This window comes from Molothrus ater, chromosome 5 (genome assembly GCF_012460135.2).
Source record: "Molothrus ater isolate BHLD 08-10-18 breed brown headed cowbird chromosome 5, BPBGC_Mater_1.1, whole genome shotgun sequence".
NCBI lineage: Eukaryota > Metazoa > Chordata > Aves > Passeriformes > Icteridae > Molothrus > Molothrus ater.
The window spans coordinates 12,935,369-12,951,991 of record NC_050482.2 but is presented as its reverse complement, the minus strand read 5'-3'; the positions used below and the strand labels follow the sequence as shown (position 1 = coordinate 12,951,991).

At 40.5% G+C, this 16,623-nt stretch overlaps 1 protein-coding gene across 3 annotated transcripts in view; it reads left to right on the top strand.

Moving 5' to 3' along the window:
• SLC26A5 (solute carrier family 26 member 5) overlaps nucleotides 1-15,601 on the top strand; it is a 33,305-nt gene extending 17,704 nt beyond the window's left edge. For all 3 annotated transcript variants that reach the window (XM_036400390.2, XM_036400392.2, XM_036400391.2), the window contains exons 7-20: nucleotides 217-381; nucleotides 1,813-1,965; nucleotides 3,191-3,273; nucleotides 3,361-3,508; nucleotides 5,163-5,276; nucleotides 5,587-5,664; nucleotides 7,103-7,198; nucleotides 7,968-8,074; nucleotides 9,240-9,309; nucleotides 10,703-10,795; nucleotides 11,711-11,821; nucleotides 12,713-12,919; nucleotides 13,181-13,235; nucleotides 13,774-15,601. In XM_036400390.2, coding sequence (XP_036256283.1) covers nucleotides 217-381; nucleotides 1,813-1,965; nucleotides 3,191-3,273; nucleotides 3,361-3,508; nucleotides 5,163-5,276; nucleotides 5,587-5,664; nucleotides 7,103-7,198; nucleotides 7,968-8,074; nucleotides 9,240-9,309; nucleotides 10,703-10,795; nucleotides 11,711-11,821; nucleotides 12,713-12,919; nucleotides 13,181-13,235; nucleotides 13,774-13,916 — 1,623 coding nt within the window. In that variant the 3' untranslated portion in view covers nucleotides 13,917-15,601. The remainder of the gene's footprint in view (nucleotides 1-216; nucleotides 382-1,812; nucleotides 1,966-3,190; nucleotides 3,274-3,360; nucleotides 3,509-5,162; nucleotides 5,277-5,586; nucleotides 5,665-7,102; nucleotides 7,199-7,967; nucleotides 8,075-9,239; nucleotides 9,310-10,702; nucleotides 10,796-11,710; nucleotides 11,822-12,712; nucleotides 12,920-13,180; nucleotides 13,236-13,773) is intronic.
• Nucleotides 15,602-16,623: the final 1,022 nt, after the last annotated feature.

Genomic DNA, 16,623 nt, shown 5'->3' with positions numbered 1-16,623 from the left:
TATACATACATACATACATACCCATATCTCACACTGGACCTGCCAGTGGCATGGAAGATTGGGTGCATTGAGGGCAGCTTACTGACCTGTGGCTTTAGAAAAGCCAAGTTCAGGTTTGTCTGGCTTGGGCATTGAGGAAAGGAGAGGGGAGGTGTATGTGTGCTATACCCAGACTATAGTGGGAGTCACATGGTTGACTCTTCTCTTTTTCATTAGCTGTGTTTAGGTTTCCTTCGGTTTGGATTTCTGGCCATCTACCTGACGGAGCCTCTGGTGCGAGGATTCACCACTGCAGCTGCAGTCCATGTCTTCACTTCCCAGCTAAAGTATCTCCTTGGCATCAAGACTAACCGCTACAGTGGGCCCCTCTCTGTTGTATATGTGAGCAACTGCACTTACTGAACATGCAAATTCTGTGTTGGCTGGATCTAATTCCTAAGCTTTTCTTCCTGTTTTTATATATTATTTGGCACTAAGTAGAATAATCTTCAGTATTGAACACAGGTCATTAAGTGCCATTGTAATACATCAATATCTGAAAGTGCAGCCCAAGTGTGACTTGATAGATTCACACGATCTGAGATGGGCGGATTTTGGGATTCTGCTGAATGCAGTTTCATAATATGAAGAAATATTGTTCATTGAAGCAAATCTCTTGTGCCTTGGAGGGAAATGTGCTCCTGAAATGCTTCACTGTAAATCAGGCATGTTCTGCAAAGCTAGGAAATGTTACTCTCAGAATCTTTCCACTCTTAAGTGGAAGAAAAGGAAAGATCTCAGATGTCTCTGAAAACCTAAGCTTTTGAGCAGATTGATGGCTCAGCAATAACGAAGCTTCAGGATTTCATCTACATGTAGGTTACAGAAAATGCTTTGTGGAATCTTTTTGTATGTTTGTGCAGATAAAACAAACCTTTTGCAAACAAGTCTGCATTAATGATTAATTTCAACATTTGCTGTTCAGTTCCTGATACTGGGAACCAGTCATACTAATTGCCAAACAACTAGAAGGGAAGTTATAAATTCAAGATGCATACTACCTGGACATCTTGAATGTATAACATCCTAACAGTTGTAGCAATTTTCAATCTGCATATCTCTTTGCAAAGATACAAAGAGTATCTTTGCCTTATTTCAAAGACCTCTCCAGAGGTTATTTATTTATTTTAATGCAGTGGAAGAAGGAGGAATAATCAGTATGGGCAATTATTTACCCTCTAGCAATTTGTGTATTCCAGCAGGTTTTTTTCCTAACACCCTTTTAGAAAGCATTTTCAATTAAAAGGTATTTGGAATAATGGCCAGTTCAGCAGCATTGCAGGATCACTGTTATTTAACCATATTGTTATGGCAACCTCAATGGTTCTATCAGCAGCTTTACTGTTTTAGAATAGTTTATACAGCTCTAAGTAAATGTAACTTGCCAAAGAATATTTGAAGGTATTAGAAGGAGTTTGCATTTATTACTTTCAGGTAGCTGCCACTGAGGAATATGTGTGAAAATGTTAAGGATAAGAGACATGGTTTAGTTTAGGCTTTTTACCCCATTAAAGTTTTTTCTCCAAATTTTTGCCCCCTTTAAGGAACACTGATATTGAAAATTATTCAAGTGCATTTCTCTCACTGAGATACTCTAGTCTTCTGTGTTTTGTAGGAACAATGGGTATTTTGGTGAGGCCTTCATTCACTGTGGTTATAAATTTGCAATGAAACCACAGCTGAAAAGCAATGTATAATTTGCTCTTCTGTGGCAAATCTCCATGAAGATTCTATTTTCTTAAGAATAATTATGATGCTTCTGGTGTGTTACAGAGCATAGTTGCCGTGCTTTCAAATATAACAACCACCAATATTGCTACAATGATTGTTGGATTAACGTGCATTGTTCTGTTGCTGATTGGCAAGGAGATCAATTTCCGCTTTCAGAAGAAGCTCCCAGTTCCTATTCCTATGGAGATCATCGTGGTAAGCCAGTTGGGAAATTCTATGGCTAAATTATATAGCTGTTCTAAAGCTGTAGAAACTGTCTCATGTTCTGTCTTCTATCTGAGCTCAAGAGTAACTTCCATTGAATATAATTCATTTGAGCCTTGAACCAATTGAAGGTTTGGATTCTCTTAAAATTAAGAACTGGAATGCCCATATGGAGAGCATAAAGGCACAAAGAAGAGTTGAAAAACAAATTAAACACCGCCAGTTCCCTATAGCAATGGGTAGACATAAAACCCTCTCTATCCAGGAGTGTGGGCTCATGACTGATTCCCTGCAAGATAATGCAGAGTGTCTGAAGTGGCATTTCCCACTTGAAGTCCAAGAGCTCTGAACCCTTTCCTGAAGGAAGGTGCTCACAGATGCCTGTGAGATGCCTGCAGAAGTTCTGCAGGGCTTGCTTGCTTTTTGAAATGCAGTAGCAGAAAGAAGAGCAGGAACCATCAGGACTTAATACTTTTTCCTTTCTCTGTTTCTGAGATTGATAACTGGCTGCAGCACTGATTCTGTTTCAAACAACTATTCTAAAATACCTGTGTAAAACAGACTATCATAATATACACAAAGCCTATAGCTCCGACAAGCTTTTGCCTTTAAAATTTTTTGATTTGAGAATGAGTTCTTGGATTACTACAGGTCTCATAAAACCTGCACATAATGGAGTCAAGAAAGGAAATAATTGAAGGTATGGGCACAATCTAGATAGAAGGAACAAAGAAAAGGGATGCTGATGAGAGATGAGTGAGATATGTAATAGGGTGTTTTTTGATAGGCAATAGCAAAACAATGTTCCTTTCTTTGCTGTTGCATCAGTTCTCTTTACAGGTAACAGGTTATGCACATGCAGATAAGTCAGTGCACACAGGCAGGAGTGTCCTTGCATTTGATTTTTCCAGTACACTCATTTGCCTGAGCTTGACTTAGGCAAAGGGAATTTGAGTGACTCATATCATACCATAGCGTGTTCCATTTAACTTTATACAAAAAACTATAAAATCAGGATGAGTTGGACATGATGAAGGGAAAATCACAATGCTTCCTCCTTCTAATCTGCTTTTTTAGCCCCTAACTCATAGAAAACTGACTGACAATAAATGTAACCCCTTGTGTTTATTAATCGTAGTCAGCCAACCTTTATATCTCTTCAAGTGGCTTTATCTCTTTTTAGATAATGTTTACAAATGTGTTTGTGGATTTTTAGGTCATTATTGGCACAGGAGTTTCAGCTGGAATGAATCTGCATGAGTCATACAAAGTGGATGTTGTTGGGAATATTCCTCAAGGGTAGGGATGATACATTCTTATTAAGACTGTGTCTTTTGCTTATAGTTCTTGCCATATTAATTTATAAATCTTAATTTCATCTCCAAGGTTACGTGCACCAGCAGTTCCTGACATTGAGCTAATCCCTGCAATATTTGTGGATGCAGTAGCAATTGCAATAGTTGGATTTTCAATGGCTGTATCAATGGCCAAGATCTTTGCCCTTAAACATGGTTACACCATCGATGGGAATCAGGTAAAAGTAGCAGAGTTGATTTGTTGAAAATTCTCAGTAGCACCTTTGTTATATCATTAAAGTAGGGTGTGGGTGTAATATTGGCAAAAATGAGGATTTCTTCAATAGTGGAATCAGGCCAGATTTTTGACAGCCTACGCATTTAAAGGCCAGGAATTAATGTAAATTCTTCTTCTGGCTGTGTTTAAAAAACCAGTTTCACTTTTAGCTTCATTTTGGGAAACCTGCTTCTGCTATACTTGGACATATGCATGACTATTAATTTTTGGGACAGGCATTACTTGGCCATACTGTCCTGATGAGCAGCTGCATTTTCTCTGCTTTCTGTAATAGAGCAAAGCATAGAGGTCCCATGTGATAAATACAGTACCTTATGTGTCAAAGAATTCTTGTTCTAGAGTCTAAAAATTCCAATTATGTTTTATATTTTCTTTTTATTCACACCCATTCTTTTTATTCTTATATTTTCTTTTTATTCACACCCATTGCAAATGGGCAACATTTTCTGGGGCAGCAATTGGCCCTGTCTGTACTTGGCATTCTGAGTATGATTTGAGTGATAAGGACTGTGTTTAGGACTCCCTAAAAATAAAATAGATGTCCTCCTCACCTACTCTGGCCTTCCTGTGCAGTTTAGAATCAATACTTCAATTGGATTATTAGTCTATATCATTGTCGTGTTAAGGGAGGCAGAGCTTCCCTTGACACCACAAGGGAATCTCATCCTTCATGTCATTGTGCTCTGTTACCCACAGAGAGAAGAGGACAAATCTGTAGCTGCATGAATGTAATTGGCTCTATTTATCTTAAACATAATCATTGCTGCCCTGAGTTAAGCATCTAAATCTTTTCCTCAGGAGGTGCCAGATAGTCCTTCACCTGGGTGTTAAACTGTAGCACTCCTTGTCACACTAGCAGTGCATGCCAAGTGTTTAAATGAGTCCAAAAAGGATTGTACAAATACAAAGAGAAAAATCTCATTGAGGACTGTTGGAAATGTATGATTCAAATCACTCAGTTACAAATAACAAGATGCAGAGTAGTCTGGGGGGGCTTCATTAAAAGCAAATAATTTCTTAGGCATCAGAAATGCAGTACTGAGGTAGACAGAGCTCCTGACCTCACCCATGGGAGCAGTTCTCATGTGGGATCTTCCTGAGGAAGCAGCAGACACTCATTGGTTTTTCCATCTACAGCAATGGATTGCCACTCATGGAAGCACAGGCAGGGCTGCTCAGGCTTTTAAACACATAGGGTGGGAAGCAAAGAAAGGTGTTTGCATGAGAAAACATTTTTCATGTATATTCAGGGTTAAAATTCAAATTATCCTCAAGATGAAGAAATCCTTAAAACAAGCAGTGCTCTCATTCAGTTTTATTTTCAGTCTGATTAATTCTTGTAACATTTTGGGATAGGAAATGTCTCCAGCATTTCATCAGAGACTTTATTTAACAGATGACTACATGCATCAGCTTATGCTTGTGTGAGAACTAGAAGTATAAGCTACAATTAGGTTGCTTATGCTCTACAATGAGGTTGCTGGAAAGCAATGTAAATAAGATGTGGTTGTTACTGTCTGTGGATAGTTCCAGCTTGGTACCACTGCTAAGTATAAGTGTATATTTGGCTTTCTTTTCTCTATTGTTTAACACAGGAACTTATTGCCTTGGGAATATGCAACTCTGTGGGGTCATTTTTCCAAACCATTGCAATCACATGCTCAATGTCTCGGAGTCTTGTCCAGGAAAGCACTGGTGGAAAAACTCAGGTATGTAGAATCCCAAATCCTGAGCCAAATGAAGTTTACTCTTTGGAGCTCCAAAACTCAAGTCTGAAGCTTATCTAGATGGCTATATTTCTCTGCCTGAGCCAGAAGAATTAACTGGAGTTTCCCATGTTTCAAATCCAGCGTGGGTCAGGATAGAAAGTGGCATGATGGGCAAAATGGGTGACATGAATGGAAGGAATCAAAGGTCATTTGTACAACCAGCCTTGTTGAAAGCACAAGGGGTTAGCTAATCAGTAATATTTTCCCTTGGGAACACTTCTGAATAATCTCTGGCTTTTTTTTTGTTCAGATTGCAGGTGCACTCTCTGCAGTTATGGTTCTGTTGGTGATTGTGGCTATTGGATACCTTTTTGAACCACTTCCACAGGTAAGGGAGTTTTGCATATTAGGCATTGCATTGACTGTGAACAGAGGCCCACGAGTATTGCTAAAACTTGAAATTGTGGGAGAGTTAGTAAACAACAGTTAGGCTTTGATCCAGAAACCTTTAAATTTTGTATGCATTTCTGCTGTAAATTAGCCGAGAAATAAATAATGTTTTGAACAATTCAGCATGATTTTTGTTGTTGTTTTTAGTATTGGATATCCTGGACTCTGTCTTTAGAACATAAGAATACCTTCAAGCAATTCCCCTTTAGAACTGTTTAGGTTGGAAAAGACCTTTAAGATCATTGAGTTCAGCTGTTAACTCAGCACTGCCAAGCCCACCACTGAATCATGCCCCTAAGTGCCACATCTACTTGCTTTAAATGTCTCCAGGGATGGTGACTCAACTACTTCCTGGGTAGCCTGTTCCAATTCTTGACAAACACTTCCATGAAGAAACTTTTCTTCATATCCAGTCTAAACTTCCCCTGGCACAACTTGAGGCGATTTCCTGTCATTCTGTCACATTTTATTTTGCAAGAAGAGTCCAATCTTCACCAGGCCACAACATCCTCTCAGGCACAGAGAGTGATAAGGTCTCCTCTGAACCTCCTTTTCTCTAGGCTGAACACCCTCAGCTGCTCCTCATCAGACTTGTGCTCCAGACCCTTCCCCAGCTCTGTTGCCCTTCTCTGGACTCTCTCCAGCCCCTCAATGTCCTTCTTTTAGTGAGGGCCCCAAGACTGAGCAGAGGATTTGTGGTGTGGCTTCATCAGTGGCGAGTACAGGGGGACAATCACTGCCCTGGTCCTGCTGGCCGCATTGGATTGCAGCATAGGAATTCTGGGTTGAAGTTAAAAAGTTAAAAGAAAGTCACAGTTTGGCACAGTAGAAGGCTAGGGCTGGATAATGGCTCAGCATAATGAGTTGGATTTGCTGCTGTTTGTACTTATTTGTATAAAAATATATTCATGTGAAAAAGTATATTTCTGACTTAAAAAAAAAATCTGTTTCTGGTGATATGCAAAGGATGATACACAATTCCTGTTTCTTGTTGTAGGAGTTGGACCTTGGGTTACAACCATATGACTGTTGCAGGAATTGTTTCAGTATGTTGTAGAGAAACATGAATTTGAGATTATAGTCTACTGCTTCAGGCACTGTAAGTGTAGCAGCATGAAGTGTAGGAGCATGTGATTTCTCTTGCTAGGAAAGAGTAAATCAAGCTGAACTTAACTGGTCTGCCAATTCTGCAGCTGCAGTAAAAGCACATGTCCACTGAACTACCTGAAAAGTTGTGGGGTTTTGAATAGAACATCTATTCAGTGGACTTATATTAGTTATAAAGCACAGAAGTAGTTATTTGTGATCCTTTGTAGTTCTTATTTGGCATTGGGTTTATTTTGCTTCTGAAAATTGCCTTTTTGTAATGTTCTTAGACAGTGCTAGCTGCAATTGTCATGGTGAACCTGAAGGGAATGCTTAAACAGTTTGCAGATGTCATGCACTTCTGGAGAACCAGTAAGATCGAGCTGGTGAGTATTGCACAGCTCAGTGCTTATATTTTACTATACTAAATTTGTTGCTATCCCCAAAATGGTGTAGAAACTTACCAAGAAATTACAAATTAGTGTTGTATTGCAGGTGGACATAAGTCAGGAAGCTGTAAGTACCCTGGGAGAGTGATCTGTTGGAGACAAGAATATTTTTGTTGTTGCTCAGCAATCTTGTAACTCAAGTCAGAAATAGTTTGGTTGCAGTAAAAGCAAAAGCTCTGGCAGTTTTGCTATAGAAACTACCCTAAAGGCTGTGGGGATGTCTGAGAAGAGTTTGAAAACAGAATAACAAAGAAAACCACATGAAGGTATTTGCCATCTTTTAAGACAAACCAAAAACCTGGCTGGAGTGGGCCAGAGCTAAGAGTGTATTGGAGGGAACATTTTGGTGGCATTTCTCTCCTGGATGAACTGGCTGATGGAACTGAGTTAGAGCTACTTGCAAGCCTTGAATATTTTTTTTTATCTTAAGGTTTTTGGAGTCTGCTGATGGTAGAAGAAGAATCCTTGGAGAACAGGACTTAAGGCATTAATTAATATGTGACAGTTTGTCATATGTTAGAGTGCCTTGAGATTTTATGCCCTTCTGAAAGGTCAAGGCAATTCCCATCTGGCATCATGATGGGTTACATTACAGCCTGTTCCTGGTCAGAAGTGATACATAGATTTTGTGGTTGGGTTCTGCTGTTGTTTTTGTTGTTAACAGGAAAGAGGATGCATAATAATTCACACCTTTTTTTTGTTTTAGGCCATCTGGGTGGCAGCTTTTGTGGCTTCTCTTTTGCTGGGACTAGACTATGGTTTGCTTAGTGCAGTTACATTTGCAATGATCACCGTTATTTACAGAACACAAAGGTCAGATTTCTTCTTTATCAAAATTAATGTTTGCTGATCCTCTTTGTGGTTTTGTTTGCTTAAGGGGTGCAAATAAACAGAAGTCCATCCCACCCTCTTCAACTGCATGCTGAATGGAATTTCCTTCCTAATATAGGTCATGCCCTTTGGCTCTGATTCAGGGTTCACATTTTCTTTTTCTGAGAACAAAATTTTTAGAGAGCATGAACTTGTACTCTCAGTAATAAACAGAAGATTTTTCATTTCACATAGTGGTTAATCTTCTTGTTTATTTCTTTTAATGCTTAGAGTTTAGAACTTTAAATCTTCTTTCTGCCAGTTTCAGTATGATTAAGTTTCGTGTTCACTAATTGTCACACACAAGCTGAGGTTGTGTCAGGTTATCATGGGATGAATACTTAGGTATTTTAAAAGAAAGTTCTAAATTGTAAAATACAGTGGCTGTTCTAGTTTTCAAGTCACTTCTCCCCATTCAAAGTGACAAAGCTCTTATTGTGAAAAATTTCCAGGTCTACAGTGAAATGATTTCTTGCATGTGTGGATAGGACTGGCATGTGAGGTTTCTGGGCTCAGGGTCTGGGACAGGTGGAAACTGTAAAAGTCTTGGTTCTGTCTGCACTGGAGTGAAAGCAAATTGTGAAATTTCCACTCTGCATAAATAAGAGTATTTTTCTGCTATCTCTATACAGTTTTATTCTTTCAAACAGAACAGTAATGTACTTTGCTGTCACAGTTCTTGTGAGTTGGGAATATTCATCTGCTTAGACATTGTCCTGGGAGCAGAGTGGCTCCTCAAAATTGCAGCATGTTTTCTGTCAGTGTGAGCTTGCATATTTGCAGGACAGTCAGTAGAGTTGCACCAATTGGTGCTTGTCCTGGGGTGACAGAGAATTTGCTCTGTCCTTTTGCATGTTCTGACTCATGCTTTTCAGAAAATGACAACATTTCAGCACTAAGCTTATAAATTGATTTTGCACTGACAGAAACAACTTTTTAAATTGTATTCTGCCATAAACTGCTCACTGCATTTAACCATGTTTAGAAAGTCCTGTACCAGACAGGCCCTGCAGAATGACCATTTAAAATAAGTTTCAGTCTGTGTTAAACACTCACTTTTCCACTTTGTAAGTGATAATACAGAAATACTTGTTTCCTTTCTCTCTAGACCTAAATACAGAATCCTTGGTCAGATTCCTAACACTGACATCTACTGTGATGTGGAAGAGTATGAAGAGGTAGGAACATGTTCTTCTGCATTGAGGAGTTTCATTCAGTGGAGCAAAGACAGCTGTGGCAATTTGCTGCTTTGCTGCTTTGTCCTACCACACTGCACATGCAGTGCTGGCTGCTGAGCATTCACCTGTGTTGAAAGGAAATAAATAGATTTGGGTTTAGTAGTAAAAGTTGCTTTGTTCAAAATGTGAGCTCTTTGTACTGCACGTACATTGCACCAGGCAGTGACCAAAAGTACTTTTTATACTAGTTCCATTGTCCCAGTGTTTAGGAATACCACTGCTAAACCTGCTATGTAAACAAGTGCATACCAGGCCACCTTTTTTATTTGTGTGGCAGTAGTGCATGGAATCCATGGAACCCAGGATCCAAACTTGTATGTTCTTCAGAATTGCACAAACTGTTCAAAACGGCATCCCCTGCTCATTAAATATATGTGATTAATGGCACAATTGCTCATCATGCACTTAGCTTCTCATAAATGCCATTTTGTTCAACCAAAAGTTGATGAAAGCATTACATTTTTCAGTGCAGTGGATATAAACATGCTGTACTTATTCCCAAACAACAGCTACAATTTTCTGCACTCTCTGTGTTCTCAGAGATGCTGCTATGAAAGTTACATCGCCCTTTACTGATGAACCAGGCTGTAAAAACCTATGGACAAAGAACATGCAGTTCTGCTTTAAATATGATGCAAAGCAGGAGTATGAGTGCTCACATTTAGATCTGTATGCAAAGGAGAGCAGACTCCCTTTCTGTTACACTGAATGCAGTCAGCATTTCCTCCTGGTAAAGGTGGGGCTGGCAGCATATGGCAGGCTGGGTCTCTGCTGCTGGCCAGGTCATTTGTATGCAAAATGTCACAGTTCAGCCTGTTTAGTTAGAGATGACTGCATTGAAAGGAGGGGAGAGAAGTGAATATCCAGACCTGTCTGAAGGTCTGGATAAAACCACAGATCTGAAAGGTTCATTTTCTTGGTACCTGGGGAGTCAAGAAAGAAAAAGAGAGAAAAAGGGAAATGAGTTATTATGCTTGTTGAAAGGGAGGCTAAAAGGAAGCAATTCTAGGAGTGCATGATTTCCTCATGGTAATATCAGCTGCAAATAGCAACATGAAAGAACTGCAAATATTTAATTTTTATGGCTGTACATTTTGGTGTAATATAGAAGGAGAAATGTTACCAGGCATTGATAGTGTGCAGTATTACACTGGGAGAGGGGGAGGTTCTGATCTCCTGGTTGCCTTTGCTCACAACAGTGCCAGCCTTCTTTATCTGGCACATGCTTAGAGCTATCCAGGGTTGGCTGTTGCACTGCTGCATGTTCATGTGTCTTGTGATTACACAGGGGCCTTTATTCTGTTTAACTGTTCACATCCAATATTTTCCTTAGGTTAAAGAACATCCTGGAATCAAAATATTTCAAGCTAATACATCTCTTTATTTTGCTAATAGCGAGTCATATACAAGGGCTCTGATAAAAAAGGTGAGTAAATTCTTTAATGTCTGTGTCCTAAAAATTCAAACTGTCTTCTGAAACTTGCTTGTCTTTCAGCTCCTTTAGTGTAGCCCTTAGCACAGTGTTTCTCAGCCTACAGCCCCTGGTGATCTGTAAAATATGAGAAGGTTATCCTCCAGCCAGCTACAAATTATCTTAGGAAGCATCAACATGGTGGGAGGGAATAAACAAAGTGTTGCCTCATACTGACTGCTCGTGAATGGACAGTGGTGGGTGCAGAACTGGTCAAACACAAACTGGTCAAACCTTTTTTTTCAACAGGAAAATAGTTTCTGAGCTGAAAACAAAATGGGAATAAAAGTTTCCTTGTTGGGTAACTAACTTTACTGGAGTGTAAGACATGGAATACTGTGGGCATTTAGTGCCTCCCATGGGCAGCAGATGAGCTGCAGACAGGGTGTGCCTCCCTGCCTGTGTCACCCCTGCTGTCACTGGGTGGCAGTGGCAACAGCAGAGCCCCTGACCCGGTGACAACTGTGCCTGTACTAACTTCTGAAACATTTTTCTGTAGCTCCCATGGCGAGTCTTATACAAACCAGGTGGGTGGTACTTGCCCTCACAAAGCAAGAGATATTGGTGATTATTGCCCAAATGCACTTCTCTCCCCTTTGCCCTCTGCACTCCAATCAGCATTTGGTGGTAACACGACACTTTCTGATTTGAAGAAAAGAATGAGATGCATCTTTCCCTCATCTTGTTAACACAGTGCTTGCCAAGATGATTCCTTCTTTACACTGTTCTCACCCCCACCAAGGGAAGCTGGAAAATGCAGGCTGCTTGTTTAAATTTATGGCAGTGATTAATTCGGTGCAAATTGATACTCCAGTGCCATCCTAACAATGGCACTGAATCTCCTCTGATCATACTTTCTTCTCCTGACAGACTGGAGTGGACCCTGGTGCCTTATTAAAAGCAAGGAAAAAAGCCCAGAAGCGCCATGCCAAGGAGATAAAGGCAGCAAATGAACAGAGAAAGAAAGCTGTGCTGAAGCTGGTGAGCTCTTCTGTAAATATTTACCTCTGCTTTATCAGCTTACAGGCTGCTCTCAGGTGTTACCACTCTTGTGTTTCATACAAGGTGTGCTGCTTAGGGAGGAAGTGCTGTGCAATGGGAACAGGTGGCTGAAGGAACAATGTAAGGATCAGAGGCTCACTGCTATATTGGATAATTATGTTGGACCTTGATTGCATTCAGGTAGCACAGAGTAGCACAGAAACTCTCCACACTGTCATGCTGTCTCACCAACAGTGGTGTTGGCAGAAATCAAAGGGACTCTGCCCCTCCACACACACTTGGAATAATAATGTAGGAATAATAGAGAATAAAATTAATTCTAATTAGCAGCCCCTGTAACAAGAAGGTGCCATCCCCTCTGCTAATCCTGGCATGGCTCAGATACACTGAGAAGGGTTATTTGGGACATGCTTGTACTTTTATGCATATCTAAGTTCACCACCATGGTGGGAGAGGGTGTGTGATTTTACCATGGGAAACCTAAAAAAGGCCTAACTTGAGAGCCCAGTTGCTGGTTTTTTATTTTGAATATATAGGTCTTGATGGAATCAGCCAGGGATAAGGCAAGGAAATGGAGTAAAAATGTGTCAGTAAAGTTGAACAGGTGTCAGTGTTTGAAGGCAAAGAGTAATTCAGTCCTGAGATAACAGCTTTAAGCTGCTTGTGTTTGATTGTTAAAAGGCTGGGCATGAGAGAACAAACCTTGATATACACAAGATATGGAAGTGTGTGTGCATGTCAGGCCAGTTTCTGTAATGACCAGCAGCTTGTCAACTTTTAAAGGCTTAAAGAACACCAGTGAGGGGAGCAAAGGGGTTTACATTGAAAAAGCATTGATTGCCTTTAAGCTTTTTTCATCTTCTCTCCCAGACGAACGACGTAGAAGCAGGTGTAAAACATGAGATAGCAAGTGATGACTTACCTGTGAATGGAAAATTTGCAGATTCTAGTGTACATGACATGTCTCCTGATGAGCATGAACATTTTGTGGAGCCCAAATCAGATATTCACTCTTTAATCCTGGATTTCACCCCGGTGAACTTTGTGGATTCAGTTGGAGCAAAAGCACTAAAATCAGTAAGTAGAGTTTTTTTCTCCCAGAAAAACTCACAGAAAACTTTTCAGATACCTAATAAGGAGCCTGTCAGCATGAGACATAACTGCCTGCTCAAAAACAATCCAGTATCTCACCTAATCACTGGTTTAATTTTGAAAGTTTTAGCTGAATACTGGGGAATGTGTACTCTGCAGCTTTCACAGTATTTGGCCTCCAGAACTGTGTATGATGTGTATGATGATGTATTATCTGCATTTAACTTCAGCTTACCTCTGTTGTAGATTATAAAAGAACACAACAAAGTTGATATATATGTCTGCATTGCCGGCTGTAGTGGTGAGTTGAGATTTTTGTTTTTGTGAGTTTTATGGGAGAGATTGTGTTTTAACTCCTTCCCTTTGCTCCCCAGTTTCCTGCTGCCAGTAGTGCCTCAGTAGTATCAGCACTTCACATAAAATTGGATTTGAGGAAAAGCAAGAGCTTTAACTTTAGTGAAAGTAGAGCACTGATGAAATGAGCTTTGTGAGGAGGGGATCCTGCTCCCATTTCTTCCTGCTGGCAAGTTGTGAATGCCACACTGAACTTACTTAGTATCTTGAAATTGTAGTGATAATGTAATGAGGAGAAAAGCCTGAAATGTTCCAATATCCAGTATTTGGGATTGTAACATCTTCTGCCAAGAATAGGCCTCTGTCTATGTCTGCATAGGCGTGGACTGCTTGGAGTAGTAGTAGCATGTGATGCACTTGACTATTTCAATTTTTTTAGTAACAAAAAGTAGGAGAACAAGTTCTCATCTTCCTGATATGCCATTGTCTTCCATCCTTGTACTTCAGTGTATGTGCTGATGCCATGTTTGGGTTTTGTTTTGTAGGCCCTGTTATGAATGAACTGACAAGACTGAATTTCTTTGATAAAAGTGTAACAAGAGAGTTGCTGTTTCACAGTATTCACGATGCTGTCCTTGCCTGCCAAATGAAAGACGGGTCTGCTGCACAGGCTGGCTCTGACCTTTGAAGAGTGGCTCTGAGCAGAATGGGAGCCAGGTTTATGCTGATGGAGATTCTGTCTGAATATTTAATTTGCACAGTTTGAAGAGAGCCTGAGGCTGTTTGCACCTATGGGTATGGGGTGGTGTTTATGTTTTGTAGGAAGGGTAGAAAAGGAAATGGAAGCCTTCATGCTCTTGAATTTTTTCCTTTGATCAGGGTATAGCCTTCCAATAATAAACAAGCACAAAATTATGCAAGAAAAGAAAATTCAGTGTATTTTGCTGTAGTCAGAATCTGGTGGACAAGGTGACATTCCTATTCCTGTTGAGGAAATGGGCACTTTAACTCACTACACGTGGGATCTTGCAGGAGGTAACTGTTCTGCAAGTGCAATACACTGTACCAGTGTCTTTAAATAACTTCTTAGATGACTTTTAAAACCTGATGTCAACATCTGCATGTAACAGATTGGTTCAATTTATAATACTCTGCCAGCTGGATTAATGAATTCACACTGGTGGCATGTAGCTGCTGCTGTTTTTAAACCTGGATGGTAGAGTTTTGGTTTTTTTTTTAAATACCTAATCTGTCTCAGCTATACCCAAATTCTTCATTTCTGCTCTAAGTGAACTTGAAGTCAGAAACTCATTGTTTAATTATTCCATTATCAGTATAGTACTTGCACTGCCAAAACTTGGCTAGGCTTTCTAGAAAACACAGCTGATTTTAATCTAAACTTAATTTATCTTGAAAGTTTAAAGACAAAATTGGTTTAAGACAGGAATGAAGCCTATTTAAGTTAAGAACTGATGCCCTATTTGCAGTCTCTTAAGCTGGAATGAAAATTTAAGCAAGGTCTAAAGTCTCACTGGTCAAAAAAAAAAAAAAAGATACTTTTCTGTTGCCCATCTTCCTCCCAGTGGTGCTGCTTCTGCCACAGCTTTTAAGGGCTTTGAGAAACAGAGTTCAATAGAACTCAAAAATGATACATGTTTGGGTTTCTAAAAGAAACAGTAGCATGGGCTTTCTCTTTCTGTTGTCAGCCTGGCCACTGCAGTGCTGTCTCACTTCAGGTGTGAGGTGAAAAGCATGGAAATCATGCAAAAGAAATCTTCAATGCCCCAGTTTCCCTCACAGGAGTCACTGTGAAGCTCAGCAGAGGCAGGAACCTAAAAGTGTTTATCTGTAGGTTATTTTGACAGCACAGGGCAAGTGGGGCAGCAGTGACATTTCACTCAGCACCCTCAAATCACAGTGCATAAGGAATTCAGACACTTTCCTCACCTCTGGTCACAGAATGTAATATTCTTATTTTATTTCAGGCTCTTACACTTAGGGCTTACTTCAGGTAAACATTTAGGGCTTGCTTCAGGTAAACTGTTTCCAGGGGCCAGGGGAGTTGGGGAAGATACTTTATTTCCTCAGACTCCCCTGCCCATAAGGATGGGAAGCTTTCTGCATCAGAAATTGCTGCTTAGCTGGAGTTCCAAGGATGAAGTGCATGCATGTGAAGACATTGTGTGTGCTTATTTAAACAACTTTTGGTACATTTTATAATGTTAAACTAGTTCAACAAGCCTTTGTATCTACATACAGTATATTTTTCTACTTTCAGCTTGTTGCAGCTTCAGTTTTTAACTCTCTAGTCTCTTCAGTTCACTTTGAAATCCTGTCAAGTTCCAAAATAAAGTAATGTCACTTGTCAAAATTTTCCACTTTGTCTTGGTGAGACTCGGTCTGAGGGACAGGCTGAGAGCCCCAGATACAAGTGTCTGATGGCAGGACAGCTTTCCACCTCCAGGCAGTGTTCCCTGCTGTGCTGCTTCCTGCTCCTCACTCCTGCCACCCCCATGCAGCCCTCTCTGTTTCAGGCCTCACAGGGATACACAACTAAAGCTGGATCTCCCACCGTGGTAGAAACAGATGCACTTCCTAGGGAGCTGCTGAAATGCTGGACTGAAAACCTTTGCCCAAGAAAGTCCCACATCCCAGACCATGCAGAACAAGTGCTCCTGCAACACCCCCAGCAGTGCTGGTAACTCATCGCGCAGAACAAAAGTTTCAGCAGCTTTTGCTCATCTCTTCCTGTGTTTTGCTGCCACCAGCTGAAGCACTGCCTCCCCCTGGCAGCCTGAGCCAGCCCCTAAAAAGGGAACCCAGTTCCTCTTCCCAGCACTGATTAACAGACCACTATCCAAAAGTGAAATCCTATCTTAGGCTTGTCAGTGCCAGAATAAACAACCCCAGGTCCTTTGACCTTGTGACAGGGCTCCAGTTTGTCTGCAGGGACAGGGGAGTGCCTCCCCCCTCTGCTGAAGTCCCACCACAGCAGATAGCACTGGATGGCCTAAATCTGGCTGGTACCTTGTAAAAATCAGGGTCGTGTTCCTTTCCCCTCCTTTTTTTGCAAGAGCACTGATGATAATTCAGGATACCTGGTAAGATCCAAACCCTTTCTCCATACTTCACTTACCCTTCTCAAGTAAAAGCTCCACATAATTTCAAGTGCTGCTCCTGGTAAACAGAGATGCTGTCAGTGCTGTTTTCTGAAAATGAGAAACATTCTGTCCCACCAATAAACTTGCATCCCTCCCCAAAATGTTCTTCCTGAAATGACACACAAATGTTGAGATTGCCCAGGTTTCCATATCAAGATACTGACACCAGCCAGAATCCTACCCCAGTCCATGGCTGCATACTCTCCCTATTGCACACACTTCCTATTAAAAAAA